The sequence below is a fragment of the Pocillopora damicornis genome, chromosome 11 (genome assembly GCF_964200805.1).
Source record: "Pocillopora damicornis chromosome 11, jaPocDami1.2, whole genome shotgun sequence".
In the NCBI taxonomy this organism is placed as follows: domain Eukaryota; kingdom Metazoa; phylum Cnidaria; class Anthozoa; order Scleractinia; family Pocilloporidae; genus Pocillopora; species Pocillopora damicornis.
The window spans coordinates 9,362,237-9,386,878 of record NC_142680.1 but is presented as its reverse complement, the minus strand read 5'-3'; the positions used below and the strand labels follow the sequence as shown (position 1 = coordinate 9,386,878).

Genomic DNA, 24,642 nt, shown 5'->3' with positions numbered 1-24,642 from the left:
ACAACGATCTACGACTAGGTTTTAAAGAGAGTAAATTGCAACTTTACCCGATTAATGGAAATGAATTCACTTCAATGTTGTTGTAAATCTCGATTACCTTTGGCTTATTCTGTTTTGCGATACACAACGAAACGGAACGAAGCCAGGCGAAACTAACAGAATAATGCAGTACATTATCTAATATTTAAAGTTAACTTTCACAAGGATTTTGAAGTAAACGTTAGTCGTTAAGAAGGATTTTAATTTACTCATTATATTTAACAAAATCATCCATTTTCACCCTGCGGTCACAATTCGAGATTTTTCATGTCACGAAAATAAATTTCAATATTTCATATTAGAAACTTTCCAAAGCTGTTATGCGACACGGGAATGAATTCATCATTTCCGCTCAGTGAAAATAGTCCATTATGCAAAATAGTAATTGCTCTAAAGTTACTACTTTGTGAAATTGATTTTATATGGATAGTGAAATCGGAGGTGACCAGGATGTATGGGAATATACTATAATTTAAAGTTGAAACGTATTTTTGTGACCCGAAAAGAACGACATTATTATAAGGTGAAGATAGTCTATTCCATAAAATAGTGTCTCTCCTAAAATTACTATTTTGCAAAATATATCTTGATACGGTTATCGATCGCATAAGGAGTAAGCGAAATGTTAATTTCGCTTCTTCAAAAGTCAAGCCGAAGAAAACAAACAAGCAAACCAAGAAAAATACTAATTTTTGGATCGTTCGGTGCAGCCTGTTTGTTGCCCTGTTCTAGAGTGTAATACCGTGGCAACTCAAGACCTTCTTTGGTAAAATGTAATGGACTTTCCCTTCCCCCTCCACCCTCCCTCCACCCCCCTCCCCCGCGCCCCATCGCCATCAATGCCATATATGATAATTTGGAAACCAGACAACCGCGTCTTATTCATCAAATCATTATCTTACATTGAACGGACACCTTTGAAATTGTAAAAGGACAATGGCCTCAAAGAAACTTTTATGCTTTCTTTTCGTCCATATCTTTGCCTTGGGAAGTGCTAACTACTGTAGCGATTGTTCCCTCAGTGAGTCCTGTTGTTCAGATAAAGTCTGTAGACAGAGATGTTTCCACTGTTCGCACGACTACCAGTGTGGAACGAAAGAACAATGCTGTGATAACAAATGCATCAGTAGTTTCTCAAGTTGTTCCTGTTCGCACGACTTCCAATGTGACACTGGCGAGAAATGCTGTAATAGCAAATGCATCAGTAGTTCGTTTTCTTGTTCCTGCACGTATGACTACCATTGTGACATTGGAGAGGTTTGTTGTGGGGGAGTTTGTTCCTCACACTGTGGTTGGAGCGGTGGAGCTATTGCAGGCGCCATTATCGGCACGATTATCTTCTTCGCCATCATCATTTCCATCGTATCCTGCTGTTGCTGTGCTTGTTGCCCGTACTACCACTATCGTACACCCGATAATGTGGTCGTCACCGACCAACCACCACGACCAGAAATAATCGCAACTCACACCCACGAGACGGCGCTACGAGTAGATCTTCCTCCGTTGGTGTACTCCGAACAGCCTCCTCCAGCTGGTTACAACCCGCCTCCTCAAGGCTTTAATCAGCCTCCTCCGCCTTACTCGAGCTATCCACCGCCACCAAACCAATATCCTCCACAGCCGGGACAAGCTCAAGCGGCGCCGATGCCGGCTGCAATAAACTCTGGACAACCGAACAAGTTCTACGAAAAGTAACCACCCAACAGAACTGTTTCGGTGAAATAAATATCTTTCGGTTTAATTTCCACTTACATAAACGTAAACGTAGTCAAGTTACTGAATGTTATGTCAGAATTTTTTTTAAGGGATAGTTTCAACATTTTAAGGAGTACATATTAAGTATAGGATGACCTGTACGCTGTACGTATGCAAATTTAATCTTCCATTTTGCTTTCGTCACACAAAGAAAAACAAAAAGTAGACACAGTTTCCTTGTGGAAAGGAGTTTTGTCGGAGAAAGGTGAGTCGGGCCATTCGCATCACTTTCCCAGATTGAATATTGTATTCTGAGAAATGTAATTGCCATATTGAACCAATCTGACTGTATTTAACCCAGTCTATGTTTCCATCGACAGTTCATAATCTATTTCCCCCTATGACATTTTCAAAATGGCAAATGTCGATCGTGTCGTATAACAGTCAATCTCAGGCTATTGTTACAATATTTGAGCTGCTACCTTTGTATAGTATTCTACTTTTAGCTCATCGAATCTTCAGCAGATCTTTCGACCGACAGCATATGCTATGTCGATGTTGAGCATTATTTAGCTTTGCGTGTTGTAGCAATGTTTTTTGAATAATAAATTGTTGTTAATCAGCTGCCGTGTGTAAGGTTCAGTTTGATATGCAGGTGACCGGTTCGCAAGTGAGTTTTACTTCGGATATTCAGAAAATTTTCTTTGTGCTCGTAAACGTGACAGAAATTTTATCTGAACGATTTGTTGAGAAGTTGGTGTTTGGGCGATTTACTTTCATCAAAACTAACGAGATCTGTCGAGACCAACCAGGTGTAAAACATATGCATAGTGCTACATCTTTGATTGCAGTGCTAAACCTAATCATGCATTTGTCGCGGAAGCTTTTCTACGATGAGACCTGATGAAGGAGACATTAATTAGCTAAAAGAAACCGATTAAATCCCGATGTTGTCCTGCCATATTTAGTCTAAAAGGACCTTATATGTGGCGGACATCTTCATCATATTGACAGATGCAGACACTATTTGAAATTAAAATCCAAGTTGGGCGATGTGGGACCCAAACCACGTGGTAGAAGCAGATTGTTTTGACTAAGTTAGGTTGGCAGTGAAGAAAGAAGTCTTGGCAATTGCAAGTTCGCTCGTATCAGAGAAGTAAAATGGAAGGAAAACTGTGATGTTTTCAAACCATAGCCATGAGGCTCACGTGATGTAATTACCATAATCTCAATAGAGCTGGATGTGTTGACGTTGATTTAACAAATACAAAAGCCTTGAACATGCTCTGTTCTGTTTCAAAGTACGCAGGAAGCGGCTAGATCGCGAAAGAAGCGTAAGGAGAAACACGAGACGTAGTCGACTTGTCGCATTACGTGCCATTGAATCAGAAACGTCAAAGTCTTGTGATTTTACGAGACCTCGTGGTTGAAAAAAAAATAAATGATTGAGTTGTAAAATACAGTACTTAACTTTGTGGTGGAAGCATTTTGCGCTATAATTCTTTCTGGTCCTTCGAGCCGGATAATGCTAACCGGTGGATAAGTCGTGGTCTTTTGCGATTATTTTGTGGTTTTTGCGAATTTCTGTGGAAATAGACGATGAATTGAGCGATTGGGCCATGGACGAGATCCACCATCAGTTGGACTGGAAAACGTGGCGAAGATAAGTCAACTGGAAATTTCAGTCCAAACTTTCTTGAAAAATAAATAAAAATCACAATTCAGCTGAAAGGTTTAGGAGCTTGGGTCGCCTGTGCGCCAATGAAATTTTATTTTGCGAAACGAAACGAAACAAAATCAGGCGAAACTAAAAGAATAATGAAGTATATTATCTAAAATTTAAAGATAACTTTTACAAGGATTTTGGGGTAAACGCTAGCCGTTAAGGAGGATTTTGAAGTAAACCTTAGTCTTTAAGGGGGATTTTAATTTATTTAATATATTTAACAAAATCGTCCATTTTTTACCCTCCGGTGACCATGTGACATTTTTCATGTCACGAAAATAAATTGAAATATTTCACACTAGTAAATTACCAAAGCTGTTGTGCGACAAGAGAATGGCTTCATCGTTACCGCTCAGTGATTATAGTCCATTTCGCAAAATAGTAATTGATTTAAAATCACTACTCTGTGAAATTATATGGATAGTATATGGAAATATGGATGGTGAAATAGGAGGTGACCAAGATCTATGGGTATATACTATAATTTAAAGTTTAAACGTATTTTTATGACCCGAAAAGAAAGTCATTATTGTTGGGTGAAGATAGTCTATTTCTTAAGACAGTGTCTCTCCTAAAATTACCATTTTTCGAAATATTTTTTAATACGGTTTAAGAAATAAGAGGAGGCCGAAATGTTTGGTTCTGAACTAACTTGTAATGTTTAAATGCATTTTTGTGACATGAAAGAGGTCACATTGTCACCGCAGAAAAAAAAAAATAGTCGATTTCGCAAAATAGTAACTCTTCCTGAATTACTATTCAGCGAAATGACTAAAAATCCTTCTTATCAATTGACAACTACTCCAAAACCCTTTTGGGAGTTATCCTTACCCTATTAGGAAACACATCTGCGTATTTCCTTTAGTTTAGTTTCGTTTCGTTCTTCGTTTCGTTTTGCAAAGTAGTATCAGCCTAGTGTTAAGTTTTCGTAGACGTTCCCTCTCTTCCGTTTTACTTTGGGTGGGGGGGGGGGGGGGAAGAAGATGGTATGGCTACACGTAGGCTACGGTGCAACGGCGCATCTTATCGACCGCATAAGGACGCTTCTTCAAAAGTCGTGCCGAAAAAAAAAAACAAAACAAAATACTAATTTTGCATCACTTGGTCTGGTCAGTTTGTTGCTCCATAGGCCAGTTTGTTTGCCTTGTTCTAGAGTGTGATATCGTGGCATCTCATGACCTTCTTTCGTAAAATGTTATGGACTTTCTCCTCGTCCCCCTCCCTTCCCCCCCCCCCCCCCCCATCACCATCAATGCCATATATGAGAATTTGGAAACTAGCTAACCGCGTCCAATTTATTAAATTACATAGCCAGAAATTCCGAATCGCGCGTGCGCAATAGACCAAAAGACTTCGAATTTTGACGATATTTTAAACTTGCTGAAGAATAGAAGGATCAGTATGGGATTCGTATAAAACCTGTATAAAACCTGTTTATAAAATTCGAATAATGGACGTAACCCCACCATCCAATGCCAGTTCCAATAATCATAAGAACAGTTTATTAAACTCTCTTGCAGTAACTTACTGAATTAACAAGTTATAATACAATGAAAACTTAATAAGAACAACCATTTATATTTCTGTATTTCTTAAGTACAAATTATACACACCACACCAGAACATGCATCAAATTTGTTAAAAACACTTAAAAATACTTAAAAGTAAAAAAAACTTCGGTGCGCTTCGTTCGTAGTAACGTTCCTGTAAAAGTACCGCTGATCTGATTTGTGCCTTAGGGTGTAGGGGTAGGTATTGTCTAGGTATATTGGTAGAAGAGGATGACGAGGGTGGTTTAAGTCCTTCATTTTGTACATATACTCTTTACAAATATTATCTCTTCTATACGCAAGAGTCTTCATCCGTGCTAAATCGAGGGCATCTGAGTAGCTATCAGCAGACGGGAAAATTATCTTCAGCGCCCTTTTCTGTATGGATTCAATTTTGTCAGACAGGTAACCAGGAATGGATTGCCACACCGGCACGGCGTACTCCAGAAGAGATCTAGCAGAGCTTGTATATATCTTTAACATGCTTGCTTGGTCAACGCCGGCTCGACGTAGAATACGTAGAGAGTAAAGCTTCTTGCAAGCTTTTTTATATATGAAGTCAACATGACTATTCCACTTAAGGTCGCTATCGATAAATTCTCCTAGAATCTTGCAAGTCGATACACGTTCTATACAGTTGTTACCAACAACTAATGGTCTGAGAGTAAAGTTAGGATATAACATAAAGTTAATTAACATCTCTTTACATTTAATAGGCTTTAATCTCATGTTGTGATCCATAGAGAATTTGTGAATGTCAGATACAATCGAATTGAGCCGACTAATGGAACTCCTAGGTAGTATTTCTGTGGCAGACGTGTCATCCACAAACTTGACTCTCAAATGCCAATCAGCTAAAAGGTTGTTTGTCATTATTGTGAAAAGTATCACTCCTAGTTTAGTTCCCTGAGGCACACCTCCCTTGAGGAATTTCCAATCTGATAGTGTTGCACCTATTCTTACAGCCTGCTGTCTGTCTGTTAGGAACGCCGCAATCCAACTGATGAGCGCGGGATCAACCTCTAGTTTTGGCAACTCAGTCATTAAGATGTTATGGTCAATTAGATCAAAGCCTTTCGAGAAGTCAGCGAAGAAGACCCAGGCTCCTAGATCAGCACAATCTACTGCCTCGTAAATGGCTTGTAACATGAATACAAGAGCATCTGTTGTCGAGTGGCCTCTACGCGCAAACTGTCGCGGTCGGTTTTTCCATTTAATTGAGGCAGTAGTCTATTGCACGTAAATCCCTCAATGACTTTTGCCAACGTACACGTGAGCGATATCGGGCGGAGATCGCTCTTTATTTCTCTTGGTGGGTTTACCTTCGGGATTGGGGTGACGATGGAAGATTTTAGAAGTGATGGGATGTATCCCTCCCTAAGAGACTGGTTGTAGATGTTTCAAATGACGGGAGCTGACTCGTGCACAAAGTCTTTAAGCAGTTCATTTGTGATGTTGTCGGGTCCTACAGCTTTTGCAACATTAAGCGACGACAGGGATCGGAACACTTCCTCGTTGGAAACAAAAAGTTCCTGTGCTACCAGGCTTGGGGAAGAATCAGGGGTCAAAGGTATAAAATAGTCTGTAAGACTTACAAAAAAATCATTAGTCTTATTTGCATGTAATTTGGTATTCACGGTATCCCCAAGAAACTGATGGTACCACTCCTGCTGAATGTCTTGGCCTGTGAGTAAGTTTATTTGCCTTCACCACTTACTGGAATTAGTGGATTCCACTTGAGCAACTTTATCGTGATAGTAGTGATTTTTAGCTTTTTTGACCTCGCCCTGGACCTTGTTCCTCCAAAATTTGTAATTCGAAGAGTCCTTTCCATGTCTGGGAAATGCAGATTGCCTTTTACGAATCCAAGATTTCAGTTTTTTAGAGATCCAGGGACGGTCAGTTGGGTGTTTCTTAACTATTTTCGTGGAAGGAAGGAATCAATAGCAGAAGTAAGTTCCATCATCAACAGCCTGAACTCGTCTTCACAAGACTCAGTATTAAGAACTGAGTACCAGTCCTTCTCGGTCATCCATCGCCCCAGCGCACGCCATGCTTTATTGCACATATCGCGTGACTCTATTTTCTTAATGACCGGTTTGTGTTCGGATGATATCATTGGTCTGGCCAAGATGGTATAATGATCAGATGATGCGACTTTGGGCAACTGCGATACACTGAACAACCTTGGTCTATTTGTAAAAAACAGTCCAGCGTGCCTGAGTCTCTAGTTTTGAAAGTTACAAGCTGCTTAAGATGATCTTATGACTTTAATCCTTTCGTGGGATGATTAAAGTCGCCTTTAATTATAACCAGGGCATTTGGCTGGTCAGATTATAGCATATAAAAGTATCATATCTTTCAGCAAATACGAACGCATCCACGAACAGTAACCTTACTTCGATCGCTCGGAAAAAAAACAATCTCGAAAGCCTCTCTTCCCCGCATTAAATGCTGCGCGACAATGATCGCTATTTTAATACTAACAGATTAATGATAAATAGGACTGGTAACTACAGTGGGTGATTACGAGGCTGGAGGCTCGGTGAAACAGGCCTTTTTAGTAGGAATTTCAAAATCTTTTTTGGTTTCCCGCGAAAAAAAAAACAAAACAAGAATAAAAAATGTCTGATTGCTACCCGGTCCGTGACCCTCCTCGTATACATTTGCAAACAAAACAACGTGAAGTTGGTGATGAAGTTGTGTTCTCGCTGGCAATTAAGAATACCGCACTAATACAGTGGCAAAAATTGAAAAACGAAACCCCAAGCATTGCATACATTGACATGTTAAATGGAATCATCCCTGATCACGCGTTAAAGATCAGTTGGGAGAGTGATCGAATTGAAGTTCGACTTTCGAAGCGCTGTTCTGCTACTTCAATCACAAATCAGATTCTGCACAGAAAAGGAAATTGCAAAAAGAGAAAGGGACATGAGGAAAAATTGTGTAGGCTGACTATTTTGAAAAGAGAAGTGATCTCGGTAGAGAGGTGGGAAGTATATCTGTGCCATTCAGTCAAAACTTCAAAAGAAATCTGTAACTGGAGAGAAAAATATGAAAATCTTGAGGAAAAAATGAGAAACTGGCCAAAGAAATGCTTTTAGAGATTGAAAAAGATTATGCCAGAGAGAAGGAAAGAACAGGAAAACTGAACAATGAAAATCAACAACTGACTAAGTACATTGACTTAGAATGAAAACTTGGTGATTCACAGAGGGGCTGGAATTCCACACCTCAAAACAAAACAAGCATAAACAAAAAATTAAAAGAACTAAAGACTCAAGCACAGAAGCCACTTAATCTAGTAGAAATAATTGGCTTGGATTTACAGCTTTTTAAACTTAAAGACCCTAACAGTATTGATAGTTTTTATATAGACTTCTCAACTACAAATCCTCCCGATCCACAGGTAGAACATGGTAGCGTGGCTTTCCGAAAATCAAAATATGAATAACTTCATCTTGATGACAAAAAAACAGTGGAGGACTTACTCTTTTTAAAGTAAGTTTTCACATTTGCACTCAATGTTGAATGAACAGTTACTGAGGCAGGTGAAATGTAAGCGTACAAAGATGTGTGATTACTTACAAATCAATGTGCCTTAACAGATATGATGTACACTTACAAAGATTTATGTACACAGCCAACAAAGTTGAAATTTACAAATTTGAATGTCCACTTTCAAAGATGAATGTAAACTTAAAAAGTTTATGTGCCTTTTAAATACAGAGTTGAATATACACTTGTAACAAAGTTGTACATACTGAGGAAGATGAATGCACGCTTGAAATTGAATGTACTTACTGACCACTTACACTTGGCATATCCATTTCAAAATTTATAGAATATTTTCCACTGTCTCATGCAAAAGTCATCATTTTTATTTAATCTGAAAAGAGCATATTAGGAGAATATTTCTTTTATTTTGAAATTACGTGTATGATTACAGACCAAATTGCACTGTGCTCAGTTCAATTACCACGATTAATTTAATTAAAGTAGCTCTTCAATCATTTAGAGCCACTTAAGTTAAATTAAAAGAATTGTTCTCCTGATATGCTCTTGGGAACAAAGTAGAAATCCCACCCATACCCATTTCATACTTCTTTGGGGACCAAGAAATATACGCTTCAACCGTCATGGGGTGAAAAACCTTCATTCCTTGGCCATGAGAATCCACCCAGGAATCTCACCTAAGAGGGATATAAACAGCATTGAAATCATCTTTTTCAAAAAATGTCCGTCTCTCCTTCGACACTCCCTTATCAGCAAATAAGAAACGAAAAACATTCCCGAAAAAACAACCTTACAGACAAACGTGACCGCGATTTCAAGTGCCTTTCGACGGCCACCCTGAAAGAACACACATTTTCAGGAAACATTGCAACGTCCAGGCTTGGCTTGTTAAATAGTTCCTCGCATCGAGGTAAGATACCCTCCTCTGGCTCCCACGAGGCATCAAGTATTCTACCTAATTAAATGAAAGGCAAAAAAAAGCCTGTACTGATTTCGACTGAATTCAGTTAAAAATACATAAACACAAGCGATCACGTGCGAAGACAGGCACCATGGCCAAATACTTACCGTTTCATCTTTTTCTCGTCTTTCGACAACCCTTTCGACGTACCAATGAGTCGATCTTCTGTACTTGATTAATTTTTTGGGCTGGACAACGGCGGCATCCGCGGATGAAAAAGCATTTAACATAAAAAAATACCTTTTCTATGGTGGCCGACAGCTGCCATTCAAAAATAGGACATATATTTATTTAATTTTTTTAATTAAAAACACATGTATAAAAACTTTTTTCGTTTAAATTAAAACAAAAAAAAAGTTTTAATTTTGAAATCAAAATAAAAGTAAAAGTAAAACTAAAGAAAATCATTGTAAAATGTCCATGGCCGAAAACTGCCGTTGAAATTTTGAAAAAAAAAATTTTGTTTTCCCGATGGCCGAGAGCTGCCATAGTATACCGTCATGCTTTGCGTTAACACATGTGCCTACGGGAGTGGTGGCTACTCTCTTCCCATACGATTCGATTCAACTTGGGGGATCGAGCTTGGGCAAAGTTTCAAGCCCAGATAAACCACAAACGTGTACAGAGAAAGCCAAAAGCAGATGCTGGAAGTGCTGGCATACTTCACCAATGTGGTGAATTGACAGCACAGCGCCTAAGTTCAGAGGTCTCTGGCAAGGCGCAAAAGTTCAGCAGAATCGGAGCCAGGGAGTTTGTGCCATTCGTCGAGTATGAGGATTTAACGCTAGCGAACATTAAACTTGCCTGTGACAAGTACTTCTCATCTACTATCTGTTCTCGCAGGCGAGCAAGGGCCGTCTTGTTCTCACTCTAGTAAGACTGGGGTAAGTTACCCCCCCCCCCCCTCACTACTAAGGTGGAGTCAACAAATTAGCCCAGAGTTTTGGAATATCACTACCTCCTGTAAGATTTCTTGTTTCATTTTGAGACAATCACCCTGGGGAGGAGTGAGACTCCCACATACATAGGCGATGGGTGTGGATTGTGATTGGTTATTACGTTAACAATAGTACATGTACCTGTAAGAAGCGAAAATGAAATTACAGGAAATTACCTTTCAGACTTTCTTTAACAATGTCTGGTAATCTTACCTTGACTTTTGCACAAGAGCCCCAACCACACCCACAGGTATTGAAACAAAATTCATTAATGTGAAGAAAATCTAACCTTCAGCCAGGACCTAACATTCCATAGGAGGCCATGTTTTACATTCTTTTACTGTCACTGAACTCTGTAAGGGTGCATACTCAGGGTGTCACTGGGATTTTAAATGTTTCTTGCCCAATAATGTAAATACATGAAACGAGGCCCAAGATTAGTAATGACTGTAGGTTGAATTCATTCCAACCTTGAACTACAGCATATGAACATTTTTACTGTTTTGAAGATCTAAGTTTTCATTAACTTGTTCACAGGGCAACAAGTCAAAATGCACGTTTTACTGGCTCCACAATGGTTGTGAAGAAATACCTGCCAGAAGCATTAAAAGTAATAGAAGAAACAGGTCAGACAGTGGAGATACATACATAAAAAGTTGTGCAGATGCACACTCTTACCAAGAATTTTGCCGATCAGTTAGCACTAAAAGTACAGAAAGATGATCTTATAGAGTTTGGGCAAGCACTCCAGTACGGGAAACTTTACTTTGGAAAGGAGATGGATAATGGCAAATTTGTTACTGTTGAGGAATATATTGATGGGAACTTTGTAAAATACCTCAACAACAATGGTATGGTGTGTGTCAAAACCAGTGCGCTTTTAGAGAAGGCAGAATGTCTTGCCCACTTCAATTATGATAAGTCAAGCCATAAATTAATGGTCTTAGATATCCAGGGCACAGACCACAAGCTATAAGATCCTGAGATAGCTCTTTCAGAATTGCTTGAAAATGACGAATTCCTGTTTTGCACAGGTAACCTTTCTCAAACAGCCGTTGACAATTTCATAGGCTCTCACCAACGTAGTATTTATTGCAAAAGCTTAGGTTTGCCAAATTTAAAGCAATAAGATACAGGGTTTATCATTATACCTTTTCTGTCATTTACTATTTTGCATTTTGTGATGAATGGGCTTAAATGTTTCTTAATCCCCAGTGCAGTTAATTGAGTACTGTTTGGTAATATTTTAATTTTGTACATCAGTGATAGACAGTATGGCATCATCATTTTTGAAAGTTTATTGTCTAATTATAACTACAGTTATTGTTACAGTTCACGAGGTTGGCAAGCATTTGGACCAACCCAATGTTTTTGGTTTCATTTGAAGGAAATAAAGACATTTTTTTGAAACTGTTTCATGTCATAGTTGATAGTTATAATATGCATTTAAGACATATTTGTTCGAGTTGCATGAATTGTGATAAATTAAAGTGTGGTCACTGAAAGTAAACCAATGCAATTTTTACCCTTCACTGATCCAATAATTTCTCTTTAAGATAGAGGAATGCCTCTTGGCATTCATTAGGTTATACTTGGTCAGGATAAGGAATGATTTCCTCACTCCCTGTTCTAAATTTAGCATCTAAGAAGTCCTCTTCAACTTGCAGAACACCAGAATGAAGTGCAGCCTCTTTAAGTTCTTCTTCTGTTACGGGCCAACCTACAACATGTGAAGCGAAAATTGCTTTAGTGGACAATAAAGGAGCAGAAAAATGCTAATGGAAATAAACCGCTGCATGAAAAACACCATTTAAATGCACTGAACTGCATTTCAGTTGTGTTAAGCAGAACTAGAGTGACCCCACATGAAGCTCGGGCATATGATGTATACAGGGTAGTACACTGTACATGTGCGTAAAATGCATCAACATATATAAATGTGACATAACCATACCACAATCTTCCAAACCATACATGTCTGGAAAGCTATAGATATGATCAGGGACTCCATCAGGCAAAGCTGTATCTTTCTGTGCTCTTATTCTGTGATCAAAACTATTATTTTTCGTCAAGTTCATTATTATGACTCGGGCTAAAGGACACAAGTTGTGGAAAGGCACAAGTACACACAAATGCATGACTGCTTAGCCTACACACGAATCCATTGACCCAGTCGATTCAGATGGTTGAGGAATCGCAAGGGTCATCTATATGACCATGGTTTCTTCGAAGAAAGTATGTTTCGTTGCCATTGTACCAGTTTCTGTGCCTCTGTCCAACCTTATCATGGACGGAATAACTTTGGTCTCGTACAAATATTCCAAGTACCAACGGCCGATGACCTTAGGGTTGCTGTTAGTGACCCAGACGCGTAACCTCAATAGTTTCCTACCGGCAGTATCGATACACCCCTAAACCGCTAAGGGTAAGTGCTATTCTAATACCCCATCAGTTTGTCATGGCCATCCAGTGAATGAACAAAGTGGGGTCCTTTGCAAGAAAAACTGCCTTTGGTTTTGGCTTTCTTCTTGCCAACTGGTCCACGGGCTTCCAGACCCTTTTGGGTCAAGATCATACATTGCTGGATGAACTAAATCACGTGGAACGTTGAGCTCATGGTCTTGTCGGACTTTGTGATACATTACTCTATATCCTAGCATCAAATTTGATCTGAAAGATTTATTGAGAAGTTTATGTTTGGGCGATTTACTTTCATCAAAACTGACGAGATCTGTCGAGACCAACCAGGTGTAAAATATATGCATAGTGCTGCATCTTTGCTTGCAGTATTAAACCTAGTGATGCATCTGTTGCGGAAGCTTTTCTTTGATGAGACCTGATGAAGGAGACATTAATCAACTAAAAGAAACCGGTTAAATCCCGATTTTGTCCAGCCATATTTAGTCTAAAAGGACCTTGTATTTGGTGGACATCTTCATCATATTGGCAGATGCAAACACTATTTGAAATTAAAATTCAAATTGGGCCCTGTGAGACCCAAAACCTGCTAGAAGAAGATGGTCTCATTAAGTTGGGTTTGCAATGGTGAAAGAGGTCTCGACAATTGCAAGTTCGCCCGTATCAGAGAAGCAAAATGCAAGGAAAACTGTGATGTTTTACAATCCTAGTCTTGAGGTTCACGTGATCTAATTACTATAATCTCAAAGAAGCGGACGTGTTAACGTTGATTTAACAAATAAAAAGTCTTGAATGTGCTCTCTTCTGTTTCAAGGCACGCAGGAAGCGGCTAGAGCACGAAAGAAGCGCAGGGAGAAACACGAGACGTGGTCGGCTTGTCGCGACAGAACATCAATATATTTTTTTTTTAAATATATTTTTTAATCTTTTTGCGCATTGCGTGCCATTGAATTATTAACGTTAGGGTCATGTGATTTTACGCGACCTCGTGGTTAAGAAAAAGTAATAAATGGTTGAGTTGTGAAATACAGTACTTATCTTTGTGATCGAAGCGTTTAACACGACAATTCATTCTGGTCCTCTGAGCCGGATAGCGCCAACTGGTGGATAAGTCGTAGTTTTTAGCGATTATTTTTTTTTTTTGCGAATTTCTGTGGAAATGGATGAAGAACTGAGTGACTGGGGCGATCGACCAGACCCGCTAACATTAAAAAAATTACAGTGATAATTTGCTAAAACACAAGTTTGGTCGTGGTTATCAGAGATCAATATTTACGAATGACTATATTTTTCTTGAATGACGATGGAGTTGACAGATTTGAGACGTTTTTAGGTTCTTCGTACAATATTTTGTCCTCTAAAGTAGGAGTAGTGGAAATAACACCACTGAGTAGGAATAATTCACAAAATGCCAAGTTTGGTTTGAATAGCTAAAGTGGTAAAAAATTTAGATTTTAAACTTAAAAAACGGTAAAATACAAGATGAATGCAAGTTGTCAAATTACAAAAAAATAATGCGAGAATTTGATGAAACACAAGTTTGGCGGTGGTTATATATTTCGGAGATCAATATTTACGAATGAATATGTTTTTCTTCAATGATGATAGGCTTGACAGAATTTTATAGTCTCAAAGTTCTTTGCTCAATACTTAAGCCTTGGTTTACAATTTAGCTTTAACCTCACTTGACTGAAGGTACCAGATCATCCCCGTCATGAGACTATGTATAGTAACATTATTTCGTCTTTCCTCCTCCGCTTCCTTCCCTCCCTTTCTATAGAGAATTTAAAAACCAGCCAATCTCACCTAATTCATCTATTAATCTCACATCGAACGCACGCCATTAGAACTGTGAGGAGGACGATGGCTTCTACGGAACTTTTGTGCTTTCTTTTTGTCTGTTTCTTTGCTTTGGGCTAAATACTGTTTGAAAAGCTCTGATTGTTCGGCCCTTGAATCCTGTTGTGCAGATAACGTCTGCAGACAAAGATGTCACTACTGTTCGTACGACCACCAATGCGGAACTAGCGAGCAATGCTCTGATAACAAATGCATCAGTAGTTCGTCTTCTTTGTTTCATTCGCGAACAAGTACGAATGTGGATTAGGCAAGAAATGCTGTAAAAACAAATGCATCCGTGAATCGTCTTCTTGTTCTTGTACGTATGACTTCCAATGTGGCATTGGAGAGGAATGTTGTCGGGGAGTGTGTTCGTCAAACTGTGGTTTGAGCAGCGGAACTATTGCAGGCATTATCATTAGCAATATTGTCTTCTTCGCCTTCGTCATTTGCACTGTATCCTGCCTCTGCTGTGCTTCCTGTCCGTATTACCGTTATCGTGCATCCGGTGATGTGATCGTCACCCAACAGCCGCAACAACAGCTCGTCCCAACTCAGGCACACACGGTGACAACGCAGCAAGTACAAGCTCCTCTGCTGCATAACTACAACCAGCCCTCTCCAGCGGGTTACAACCAGCCTCCTTCAGGTTTACACCAAGCACCATCCGCTTATTCGCCACCTATTCCAAACCTGAATCCTTCAGCTGAGATAAAAGGACAAGCCGTTTGGATACCGCCTCCCGAACCGGCCAAGTACTAAGATGTTTGAAGCAAGTCAACATGGAAACAACCGGCAACTCATTTATGTATGGCATATATCATATATCCATGGTATGGCGCAAGTCTGCATAGAACAATTTTTTATATCGGAGTAGAATTAAGGAAAATTTAGAATTGCCATCCCAAGGTGAGGATCTTAGTAGTATGATGGCTTTTACGGTTAATGTTGACAATTTTGGCCCATTTACGGCTATAAACAGTTAATACCTTTCCATTGTGGTCACCAGAAATTTTCCTTACGTTATATATATATACAAGTGTATATATTCCTTAGATACACTTTGTTTGGTGGCTTAACATATAATAATTGCGGATAAATTGTGAGACTCATAGTATTTATTCGAGCCCCAAAGGCGCGGGAAATATTGCGAAGAAAATTGGGAACAGTGAACAAAATGTCCGCTCGTATTCAATGTCAAACCATCAAAAATGGGATATATTATTTTACTATCATTTCACTTTTTAGTATTTTTATCTTAGTTTGGGAAATATATCCTACGGAATTATCGGTGCATCTACGTGTAGCCGTACCCTCCCCCACCCCCAAGGGAGCGAACGTCGACGAAAACCTGACAATAATCGTGTTCTGTGACGTCACTCTTTTGCAAGAAAATATATAGTGACTTCTTGTCGGTTAACCCCTTTTGTCGATTCTTTCGTGAATTCTGATTGGCTACAGCTGGTAGTTTTCTTTCATGTACTAACGAACAAGATGGTGAACAGAATGCTTTCATTGTCAACTTTTCAGACAACAGCGATCTACGACTAGGTTTAAGGCAAGTTAGCCCGACTTTAGGGATAGAGAAATTTCAAGAAGACAGCAGTAAGCCATAGTCCATAAATATGTTTTTTGAAGGTAACGATGTTTCTGGTTTCCCCAGCTGTGAGACGATCATCTTGCGTAATAAGCGTCATGGTGAAAATATTATAAGAGTTTGTATGGGAATATTTACTCTATAACAATATTTCACTTTACTTCCACTGTGCATTGTTTGTTGTCTGACCGCTTACTTTGTTGAAACGCGGCCATTTTAGCGAGTTAACCATTTATAAGTTTCCTACTCTTAAGAGAAGGATAAGGCTACACACTCCATTTCTGAAAGCGAAAAATCCAATCTCAAAATGGCCGGAAGATAATATTCTCATAGCTGGAGCCTGGACCACCTGTACGCCAGTGATTGATCGCCTTTCTTCTCTAGAAGAAACCGGTCACTATATTTATTGTGCTGCCCGTTAAAGCTTTCATAAAACACCAGGTGCAGTATCTCAATGCACTTGGGCCAAGAGGATTGTTCGCCTTTAACTTTCGGTCTCTTTGCAAACGGTGCTGCGTAGCTGTTAGATCAAAGCTATTTGTTTCTTGCAGCCATTCTTTCGATTGAGAAAAGAGTACACTCTTTCTTCACACTTGCATCTTAACTATCTCTCAATGAAATCTATGAAAACCTTGAGATTTTGCGGCAAATGATGCAACGTTATTCGACGACCGTGGCACTGTTTACAAATGCAAGCAGAAACCGCTTGGACGTTGAAATCTAGTTTCGAAAGCGCGATGCGAATCGAACATCGTCCTCTTCTTGCTCTATACGTCCTATACCAAAAATTGCTCATAATCTTTTTCTGTATCCTTAAAGCAAAGTATACATTTGAACGCGGACAGTAAATTGTAAATTTACCCGAATTAGGCGTGGAAAATGAATTCTTTTCAGTGTTGTTGTGAATCTCGATTACCTTTGGCTTATTCTACTTTGCGAAACGAAACGAAACGAAACCAAGCGAAACTAAAAGGATGATGCGGTATATTATCTAATATTTAAAGATAACTTTCACAATAATTTCGGAGTAAACGTTAATCGTGAAGGAGGATTTTTAATTTTTTACATATATTTTGCGAAATCGACCATTTTCACCCTGCGGTGACAATGTGACATCTTTTATGTTACGAAAATAAATTTAAATATTTCAAATTAGTAAATTACCAAAGCCATTGTATGACGCGAGAATGGCTTCATCGTCACCGCTCAGTGAAAATAGTTCATTTCGCAAAATAGTAATTGCTATAAAATTACTACTTTGCGAAATTGATTTTACATGGATAATGAAATAGGAGGTGACCAAGATCTATCGGAATATACTATAATTTAAATTTTTAATGAATTTTTGTGACCCGAAAAAAACGACATTATTGTTGGGTGAAGATAGTCTATTTCTTAAAATAGTGTCTCTCCTAAAATTACTATTTTGCAAAGTATATTTTTAATACGGTTTAAGAAATAAGAAGATGCCAAAATGTTTGGTTCTGTACTAACTAATTTGTAATGTTTAAATGTATTTTTGTGACATGAAAGAGGTCACATTGTCACCGCAGGGGAAAAATAGTCGATATCGCAAAAGAGTAACTCTTCCTAAATTACTATTTAGCGAAATGACTTAGAATCCTTCTTATCAATTGGCGATTTCTCCAAAACCCTTTTGGAAGTTACCCTTACTGATTTGCATTTTTCAAACCGTTTGTCACTTTTTTTTGTGAATATTTAATTATCTTAGCGCAACGTGCCAAAAATAGATCAGGTCACTAGTTATTTAAAACCTAGAAGTTCGTTACGCAACTTACATCTCAAAAGTGTCACCACCGATCGCACATCGAAGCTTACTAGCCGCATATGGAACATAAATTGTAAGTATAATATTTGCCTGTCGCTTCAATCGAAATTGACATGTGTAATAACCTTCTTTGTAATATTAATTTAATTTTTCAGTTGACTACTTCTTCTTCTATTACGAGTGCAAAATAAATTCCACGTACGTGAAGATCAGTTAGTGGTGAAATCTTCAAATTAAAACGGTCCCTTCAATCACAGGAGCGAATCACTTACCTTATTAGAAAATACATCTGCATAATTCCTTTACTTTCGTTATATCTCGCCTGGTTTCGTTTCGTTTCGTTTCGTTTCGTTTCGCAAAGTAGTATCAGCCATTACCTTTCACGCTAGCAAAAAATATTATCAAGTTACATAATTTTGCATAGTTTAGAGTGACTTCACAGAATACGATTTGTGTCAGGTTTTCGTAGAAGTTCCCTTTCTTCCGTTTTACCTCGGGGAAGGAGAGGGGGGGGGGGGGAGTTGCGGGTGAAGGTATGGCTGTGCGGAGGTTACGGTGCATCTTATCGATCGCATAAGGAGTACGCGAAAAGTTAAGTACGCTTCTTCAAAAGTCGAGCCGAAGAAAACAAAAACAAAAAATACTAATTTTGCATCGTTCGGTGCGGCCAGTTTGTTTGCCCTGTCCTAGAGTGTAATACCGGGGCATCTCATGACCTTCTTTGGTTAAATGTTATGGACTTTCTCCTCGTTCCCCTCAACATCCCCTCTCCAACCCCCCCCCCCCCTTCCCCGAAATCCCCATCAATGCCACCATATATGATAATTTTGGAAACCAGCCGACCGCGTCTAATTTATCAAATTATTATCTCACACCGAACAGATGCCTTTGAAATTGTGCTAGGACAATGGCCTCAAAGAAACTTTTATGCTTTCTTATCGACTTTTTTTTTGCCTTGGGAATTGCTACCAGCTGTAACTACGACAGCGATTGTTCCTTCAGTTTGTCCTGTTGTTCAGATAAAGTCTGTAGACAGAGGTGTTCCTGTTTGTACGACTACCAGTGTGGAACTTACGGGCAATGCTGTAATAACAAATGCATCAGTAGTTCGTCCACTTGTTCCTGTTCTAACGACTACCAGTGTCACATTAGCCAGCAGTGCTGTAATGGCAAATGCATCAGTAGTTCGTCTTCTTGTTCCTGTTCGTACGACTACCAATGTCGATCGAGCAAGAAATGCTGTAATAGCAAATGCATCAGTAGTTCGTCTTCTTGCTACTGTACGTACGACTCCGATTGTGACATTGGAGAGGATTGTTGTGGGGGAGTTTGTTCGTCATCATACTGTGGTTGGAGTGGAGGAGCTATTGCAGGCGCTATTATCAGCACAATTATTTTCTTCGCCATCATCATTTCCATTGTGTCCTGTCTCTGCTGTGCTTGTTGCCCATACTACCGCTATCGTACACCCCGTACTACGGTCGTCACCGGCCAACATCCACAACAACAAATGGTCTCAACTCACACACACTTGACGCCGCAACAAGTACATGCTCCTCCGCCGGTGAACTACAATCAGCCTCCAGCAGCTGGTAACAACCCGCCTCCTCAAGGCTTTAATCAGGCACCTCCACCTTACCCGAGCTATCCACCGCCACCAAACCAATATCCTCCACAGCCGGGACAAGTTCAAGCGGTGCCGATGCCGGCTGCAATAAACGCTGGACAACCGAACACGTGCTAATAAAAATAACCACCCAACAGAACTGTTCCGGTGAAATAAACATCTTTCGGTTTAATTTCCACTCACATAAACGTAAACGTAGTCAAGTTTCTGAATGCTGAATGTTATGTTAGTATTTTTTAGGGATAGTTTCAATATTTTAAGGAGTGCATGAAGAATAGAATGACCTGTATGCTGTATATCTGCTTATTTAATCTTCCATTTTGCTTTCGTCACACAAAGAAAAACAAAAAGTACACATAGTTTCCTTGTGGAAAGGATTTTTGTCAGAGAAAGGTGAGTCGGGCCATTTGCATCGTTTTTCCAGATTGAATATTGTATTCTTAGAAATGTGGTTTCACTTAACTGCCATATTAAACCGATGTGACTGTATTTGATCCAGTCTATGCTTCCATCGATAGTTTTCAATCTATTTCCGCCTATGAAATTTTCAAGATGGCGAATGTCGATCGTGTTGAATAACAGTCAATCTCGGTAATAGAATATCACAGCTTAAATTTTTTTGAATTGGCCAGGTTGTTGTTGCAATATCTGAGCTACTACCTTTGTAAAGTATTACTTTTAGCTGATCGCATCTTCAGCAGATCCTTCGACAACATATGTTATGTCGATGTCGAGCAGTATTCAGCTTTGTGTGTTGTAGCAATGTTTTTTTAATAATAAATTGCTGTTAATCAGCTGCCGTGTGTAAGGTTCAGTTTGATATGCAGGTGACTGGTTCGCAAGCGAATTTTACTTCTGATATTCCGAACTTTTTCTTTGTGCTTGTAAACGTGACGGAAATTTCATCTGAACGATTTATTGAGAAGCTTGTGTTTGGGCGATTTGTTTTCATCAAATCTGACGAGATCTGTCGCGACCAACCAGGTGTAAAACATATGCATAGTGCTACATCTTTGCTTTCAGTCTTGAACCTAATCATGCATTTGTCGCGGAAGCTTTTGTACGATGAGACCCAGACATTGATTAGCTAAAAGAAACTGGTTAAATCCCGATTTTGTCCTGCCATATTTAGTCTAAAAGGACCTTGTATTTGGCGGACATCTTCATCATACTGGCAGATGCAGACACTATTTGAAATTAAAATTCAAGTTGGGCTTTGTGAGAACCAAAACCTACTATAAGAAGATGGTTTCATTAAGTTGGGTTGGCATTGAAGAAAGAGGTCTTGACAATTGCAAGTTCGCTTGTATCAGAGAAGTAAAATGCAAGAAAAATTGTGATGTTTTACAATCCTAGTCAGAAGCGGATGTGTTGACGTTGATTTAACAAATAAAAAGTCTTGACTGTGCTCTGTTCTGTTTCAAAGCACGCAGGAAGCGGCTAGAGCACGAAAGAAGCGCAGGGAGAAACACGAGACGTAGTTGGCTTGTCGCGACTGAACATCGATATTGCGCCCCTTTTTCCCTCTCATAATATTTATTCTGCTCTGCTTCAACGTATTGAGCACTGTTCCACGCAAAAATCGACTTGCAGACTTCCTATATATATTAATATATTTTTTTACCTTGTTTGCACGCATTGCGTGCCATTGAATTATTAACGTTAAGGTCATGTGATTTTACGCGACCTCGTCGTTAATAATAAATGGTTGAATTGTGAATTACAGTACTTATCTTTGTGGCAGAAGCGTTTAACGCGACAATTCATTCTGGTCCTCTGAGCCGGATAACGCCAACTGGTGGATAAGTCGTAGTTTTTAGCGATTATTTAGGGCTGGTGGTAACGCCGATTAGCGGTGATAATTTTAGAATTATGCTAGCTGTGTTTGATTTTTTTCACCGTTCGTAAGCTTACAATCTAACTGAGCGTGAAAGCAATTCGACTAACGAGGAAATTTAAGCTTATTGTCGGGAAATCGACGACTGGATAAGAATCTTGGGATGGCAATCATAACTTTTCTCTAAATTCAATCCAACGCCTAGACTAGTCAATGCAAAATTACTCTCTTCCACTCATATAGGAGTCTATGTCATACGTGAATACGTTATATAAATGAGTTGCCGTTTGTTTCTATGTTAACTTGCTTCTGGGCGACTTGGCCGGTGAGCGGGGCGCCATCGAAACGGGACTTACGGAACATTACTTGCGTGACAATTAATCTTCCCGGAAGTTCGTCATTAATTTTCATGAAATTACGGCGGATGCTTGCGGAAATACAGTTGGTTTTACGATCGATGTGTCTCCATAGAGTTAGTGCCCTTGTTTACGATGTTTTCATTTATTCTATAGAGAGCTAGAAAATGATTTTTATTGTAGAAAAAAAATGAACAAAAAAAGAATAATAAATACCTTAAAGCGAACTCTTATTCGATAATGAAGACACCACTACTTCAATGTCAGGAAACTAACTTTTGTATATTGTAACGTCATGATTTTCCATTAAACTCAAGGTTTATGATATTTCACTTTTTAATATGGAATATACCAGGTCTTTTTTTTTTAATTAAGACCAACCTTCCCTATATTTCCCTTTCCCCTGCTCCTACCCCCTTCCCACCATCAGTGGCGGTTTCCATGGTAGTTCTGGAAAGAATTTGGAAATCAGCCAACCGCACCTCACATCGAACAGACGCCATTGAAATTGTGAAAGGACGATGGCCTCTAAGGAGCTTTTATGCTTTCTTTTCTTCTGTTTCTTTGCCTTGGGAAGTGCTACCTACTGTAAAGACAACAGCGATTGTTCCCTCAGTGAGTACTGTTGTTCAGATAAAGTCTGCAGACAGCGTTGTTCTGTTTGTTCGTACGACTACCAATGTGGATCGAACGGGCAGTGCTGTAAAAACCAATGCATCAGTGGTTTTTCTTCTTGTTCCTGTTCGTCCGACTTCCAATGTGGATCAAGTAAGAAGTGCTGTAAAAGCAAATGCATCAGTAGTTTGTCTTCTTGTTCCTGTTCGTACGACTACCAATGTGGATCGAGCAAGAAATGCTGTAAAAGCAAATGCATCAGTAGTTCGTCATCTTGTTCCTGTTCGTACGACTACCAATGTGGATCGAGCAAGAAATGCTGTAATGGAAAATGCATCAGTAGTTTTTCTTCTTGTTCCTGTTCGTACGATTACCAATGTGGATCGGGCAAGAAATGCTGTAATAGCAAATGCATCAGTAGTTCGTCATCTTGTTCCTGTTCGTACGATTACCAATGTGACAGTGGCGAGCAATGCTGTAATAGCAAATGCATCAGTAGTTCGTCATCTTGTTCCTGTTCGTACGACTACCAATGTGACAGTGGCGAGCAATGCTGTAATAGCAAATGCATCAGTAGTTGGTCCTCCTGTTCCTGTTCGTACGACTATCAATGTGACAGTGGCGAGCAGTGCTGTAAAAGCAAATGCATTAGCAAATCGTCTTCTTGTAACTGTTCATCCGACGACCAGTGTGACATTGGAGAGGATTGTTGTGGAGGAGTTTGTTCCTCATACTGTAGTTGGAGTGGTGGAGCTATTGCAGGGGCTGTTATCGGCACTATTATTTTCTTTGCCATCATCATTTCTATCATGTCCTGCTGCTGCTGTGCTTGTTGCCCGTACTACCGCTATCGTACACCCGGCACTGTGGTCGTCACAGGCCAACAACCACAACAACAAATGGTCTCAACCCACATGATGACGACGCAACAAGCATATGCTCCTCCGCCGGTGAACTACAACCAGCCTCCCCTACCATGTTACAACCAGCCTCCTCCAGATGGATACGATCAGCCTCTTCCAGGTTTCAATCAGGCTCCTCCGCCTTACTCAGGCTGTTTACCACCACCAAACCAATATCCTCCACCGCTGGGACAAGCTAAAGCGGCGCCGATGCCAGCAGCAGTAAACACCGAACAACCGAACGAGATCTAATGAAAGTAACCTGCAAATTAACTTCTCCAAGCAGATCACCATTCGGGCGAAATAAAAACCTTTGGTGTTTATTTTCCATTTTCATAGATGTAAACGTAGTCAATACACTAAATGTTATGTAAGATTTTCTAAGGATAGTTTTAAGAAGTATAAGTTAGCGAACAGGTACTCTAATGAAATGAAATTATACTAATATTAGCCATGATCTGCCTGCTGTATATTTGCAAATTTGAACATCTATCTCGCCATTGGCGTTCAAAGAAAAACAAAAAGTAGACGCAGATTTCTTGTGAAGAAGGATTTTTGTTAGATATAGATGAGTCCGGCCATTTGCATTGATTTTCTAGAATAAATATAATAATTGTATTCTTAGAAATGTAGTTTCACTTTAAGTGTCATATTAAACTGATCAGGTCGTGTTTAACCGATTCTATGGTTTCATCGACAGTTTTCAATCTATTTCCGTTTATGAAATTTTCAAGATTGCGAATGTCGATCGTGTCGCTTAGCAGTCAAATTGACAATCCCAGTAATATAATTACATAGGTTAAAATTTGTATTATGAGCTCGGTTTGATTTACTATATTACAGCTGCTACCTTATTTACAGATGTAAGTAGTCAGTGAGATTTGTTGCTTTTTTCATTTTCTATTTTTAGGTGATCAGATCTTTAGGATATCCTACGACAGCATATGCTATGTCGATGTCGAGAAGTATTTACATTTGTGTATTGTCACCATCGTTTTGAATAATAAATTTTTGTTAATGCACTGCCGATTGTTATGCAGATAACCGGTTCGCACGTGAATTTTACTTCTGATATTTCGAAGTTTTACTTCATTGAGAAATTGGCCTTTGATGATTTGTTTTCACCAAAACTGACGAGATCTGTCGAGACCAACCAGGTGAAAAAATATGTATACGGTGATATCTTTGCTTTCAGTTTCAAACCCGGTCATGCATTTGTCGCGGAAGCTTTTCT

At 39.3% G+C, this 24,642-nt stretch overlaps 5 protein-coding genes, 1 non-coding gene and 1 pseudogene across 6 annotated transcripts; 5 read left to right on the top strand and 2 right to left on the bottom strand.

The window, feature by feature from the left end:
* The first annotated feature begins 909 nt into the window (after positions 1-909).
* On the top strand, positions 910-2,359 carry LOC113671362 (uncharacterized). Its single transcript, XM_089188037.1, has one exon. It carries the CDS (start codon positions 976-978, stop codon positions 1,732-1,734), a length of 759 nt encoding a protein of 252 aa, XP_089044163.1. The 5' UTR covers positions 910-975; the 3' UTR covers positions 1,735-2,359.
* Positions 2,360-8,633: 6,274 nt separating this feature from the next.
* On the bottom strand, positions 8,634-9,992 carry LOC149037363 (uncharacterized; annotated as a pseudogene).
* Positions 9,993-10,007: 15 nt separating this feature from the next.
* On the top strand, positions 10,008-11,404 carry LOC149037362 (transient receptor potential cation channel subfamily M member 7-like). The gene is made up of 3 exons (XM_089188435.1): positions 10,008-10,303; positions 10,966-11,038; positions 11,126-11,404. The coding sequence occupies exons 1-3, from the start codon at positions 10,008-10,010 to the stop codon at positions 11,402-11,404; spliced, it is 648 nt and encodes a 215-aa protein (XP_089044561.1).
* A 462-nt stretch (positions 11,405-11,866) lies between these two features.
* Positions 11,867-12,506, bottom strand: LOC149037361 (uncharacterized). Its single transcript, XM_089188434.1, has 2 exons — positions 12,383-12,506; positions 11,867-12,148 (listed from the first exon to the last, which is right to left on the bottom strand). The coding sequence occupies exons 1-2, from the start codon at positions 12,504-12,506 to the stop codon at positions 12,015-12,017; spliced, it is 258 nt and encodes an 85-aa protein (XP_089044560.1). The 3' UTR covers positions 11,867-12,014.
* A 2,203-nt stretch (positions 12,507-14,709) lies between these two features.
* On the top strand, positions 14,710-15,447 carry LOC113671273 (uncharacterized). Its single transcript, XR_016181379.1, has one exon. It is a non-coding gene; the product is annotated as an uncharacterized LOC113671273 (transcript).
* Positions 15,448-18,028: 2,581 nt separating this feature from the next.
* LOC113671348 (uncharacterized) lies at positions 18,029-20,496 on the top strand. The gene is made up of 2 exons (XM_089188035.1): positions 18,029-18,144; positions 18,954-20,496. Exon 2 carries the CDS (start codon positions 18,979-18,981, stop codon positions 19,813-19,815), a length of 837 nt encoding a protein of 278 aa, XP_089044161.1. The 5' UTR covers positions 18,029-18,144; positions 18,954-18,978; the 3' UTR covers positions 19,816-20,496.
* Positions 20,497-22,272: 1,776 nt separating this feature from the next.
* On the top strand, positions 22,273-24,430 carry LOC113671312 (uncharacterized). Its single transcript, XM_089188034.1, has one exon. The coding sequence runs from the start codon at positions 22,413-22,415 to the stop codon at positions 23,658-23,660; it is 1,248 nt and encodes a 415-aa protein (XP_089044160.1). The 5' UTR covers positions 22,273-22,412; the 3' UTR covers positions 23,661-24,430.
* The last annotated feature ends 212 nt before the right edge of the window (positions 24,431-24,642 follow it).

Bases quoted from the DNA above. Each gene is read 5' to 3' on its own strand.
- LOC113671348 (XM_089188035.1), top strand. From the start codon at position 18,979: ATGGCCTCAAAGAAACTTTTATGCTTTCTTATCGACTTTTTTTTTGCC.
- LOC149037361 (XM_089188434.1), bottom strand. From the start codon at position 12,506: ATGAACTTGACGAAAAATAATAGTTTTGATCACAGAATAAGAGCACAG. The intron at 12,149-12,382 runs GTATGGTTATGT...CACATGTTGTAG, and splicing joins GTATGGTTTGGAAGATTGTG to GTTGGCCCGTAACAGAAGAA.
- LOC113671312 (XM_089188034.1), top strand. From the start codon at position 22,413: ATGGCCTCTAAGGAGCTTTTATGCTTTCTTTTCTTCTGTTTCTTTGCC.
- LOC113671362 (XM_089188037.1), top strand. From the start codon at position 976: ATGGCCTCAAAGAAACTTTTATGCTTTCTTTTCGTCCATATCTTTGCC.
- LOC149037362 (XM_089188435.1), top strand. From the start codon at position 10,008: ATGTGCCTACGGGAGTGGTGGCTACTCTCTTCCCATACGATTCGATTC. The intron at 10,304-10,965 runs GTACTTCTCATC...ACTTGTTCACAG, and splicing joins ATTAAACTTGCCTGTGACAA to GGCAACAAGTCAAAATGCAC. The intron at 11,039-11,125 runs GTAATAGAAGAA...TTTGCCGATCAG, and splicing joins ACCTGCCAGAAGCATTAAAA to TTAGCACTAAAAGTACAGAA.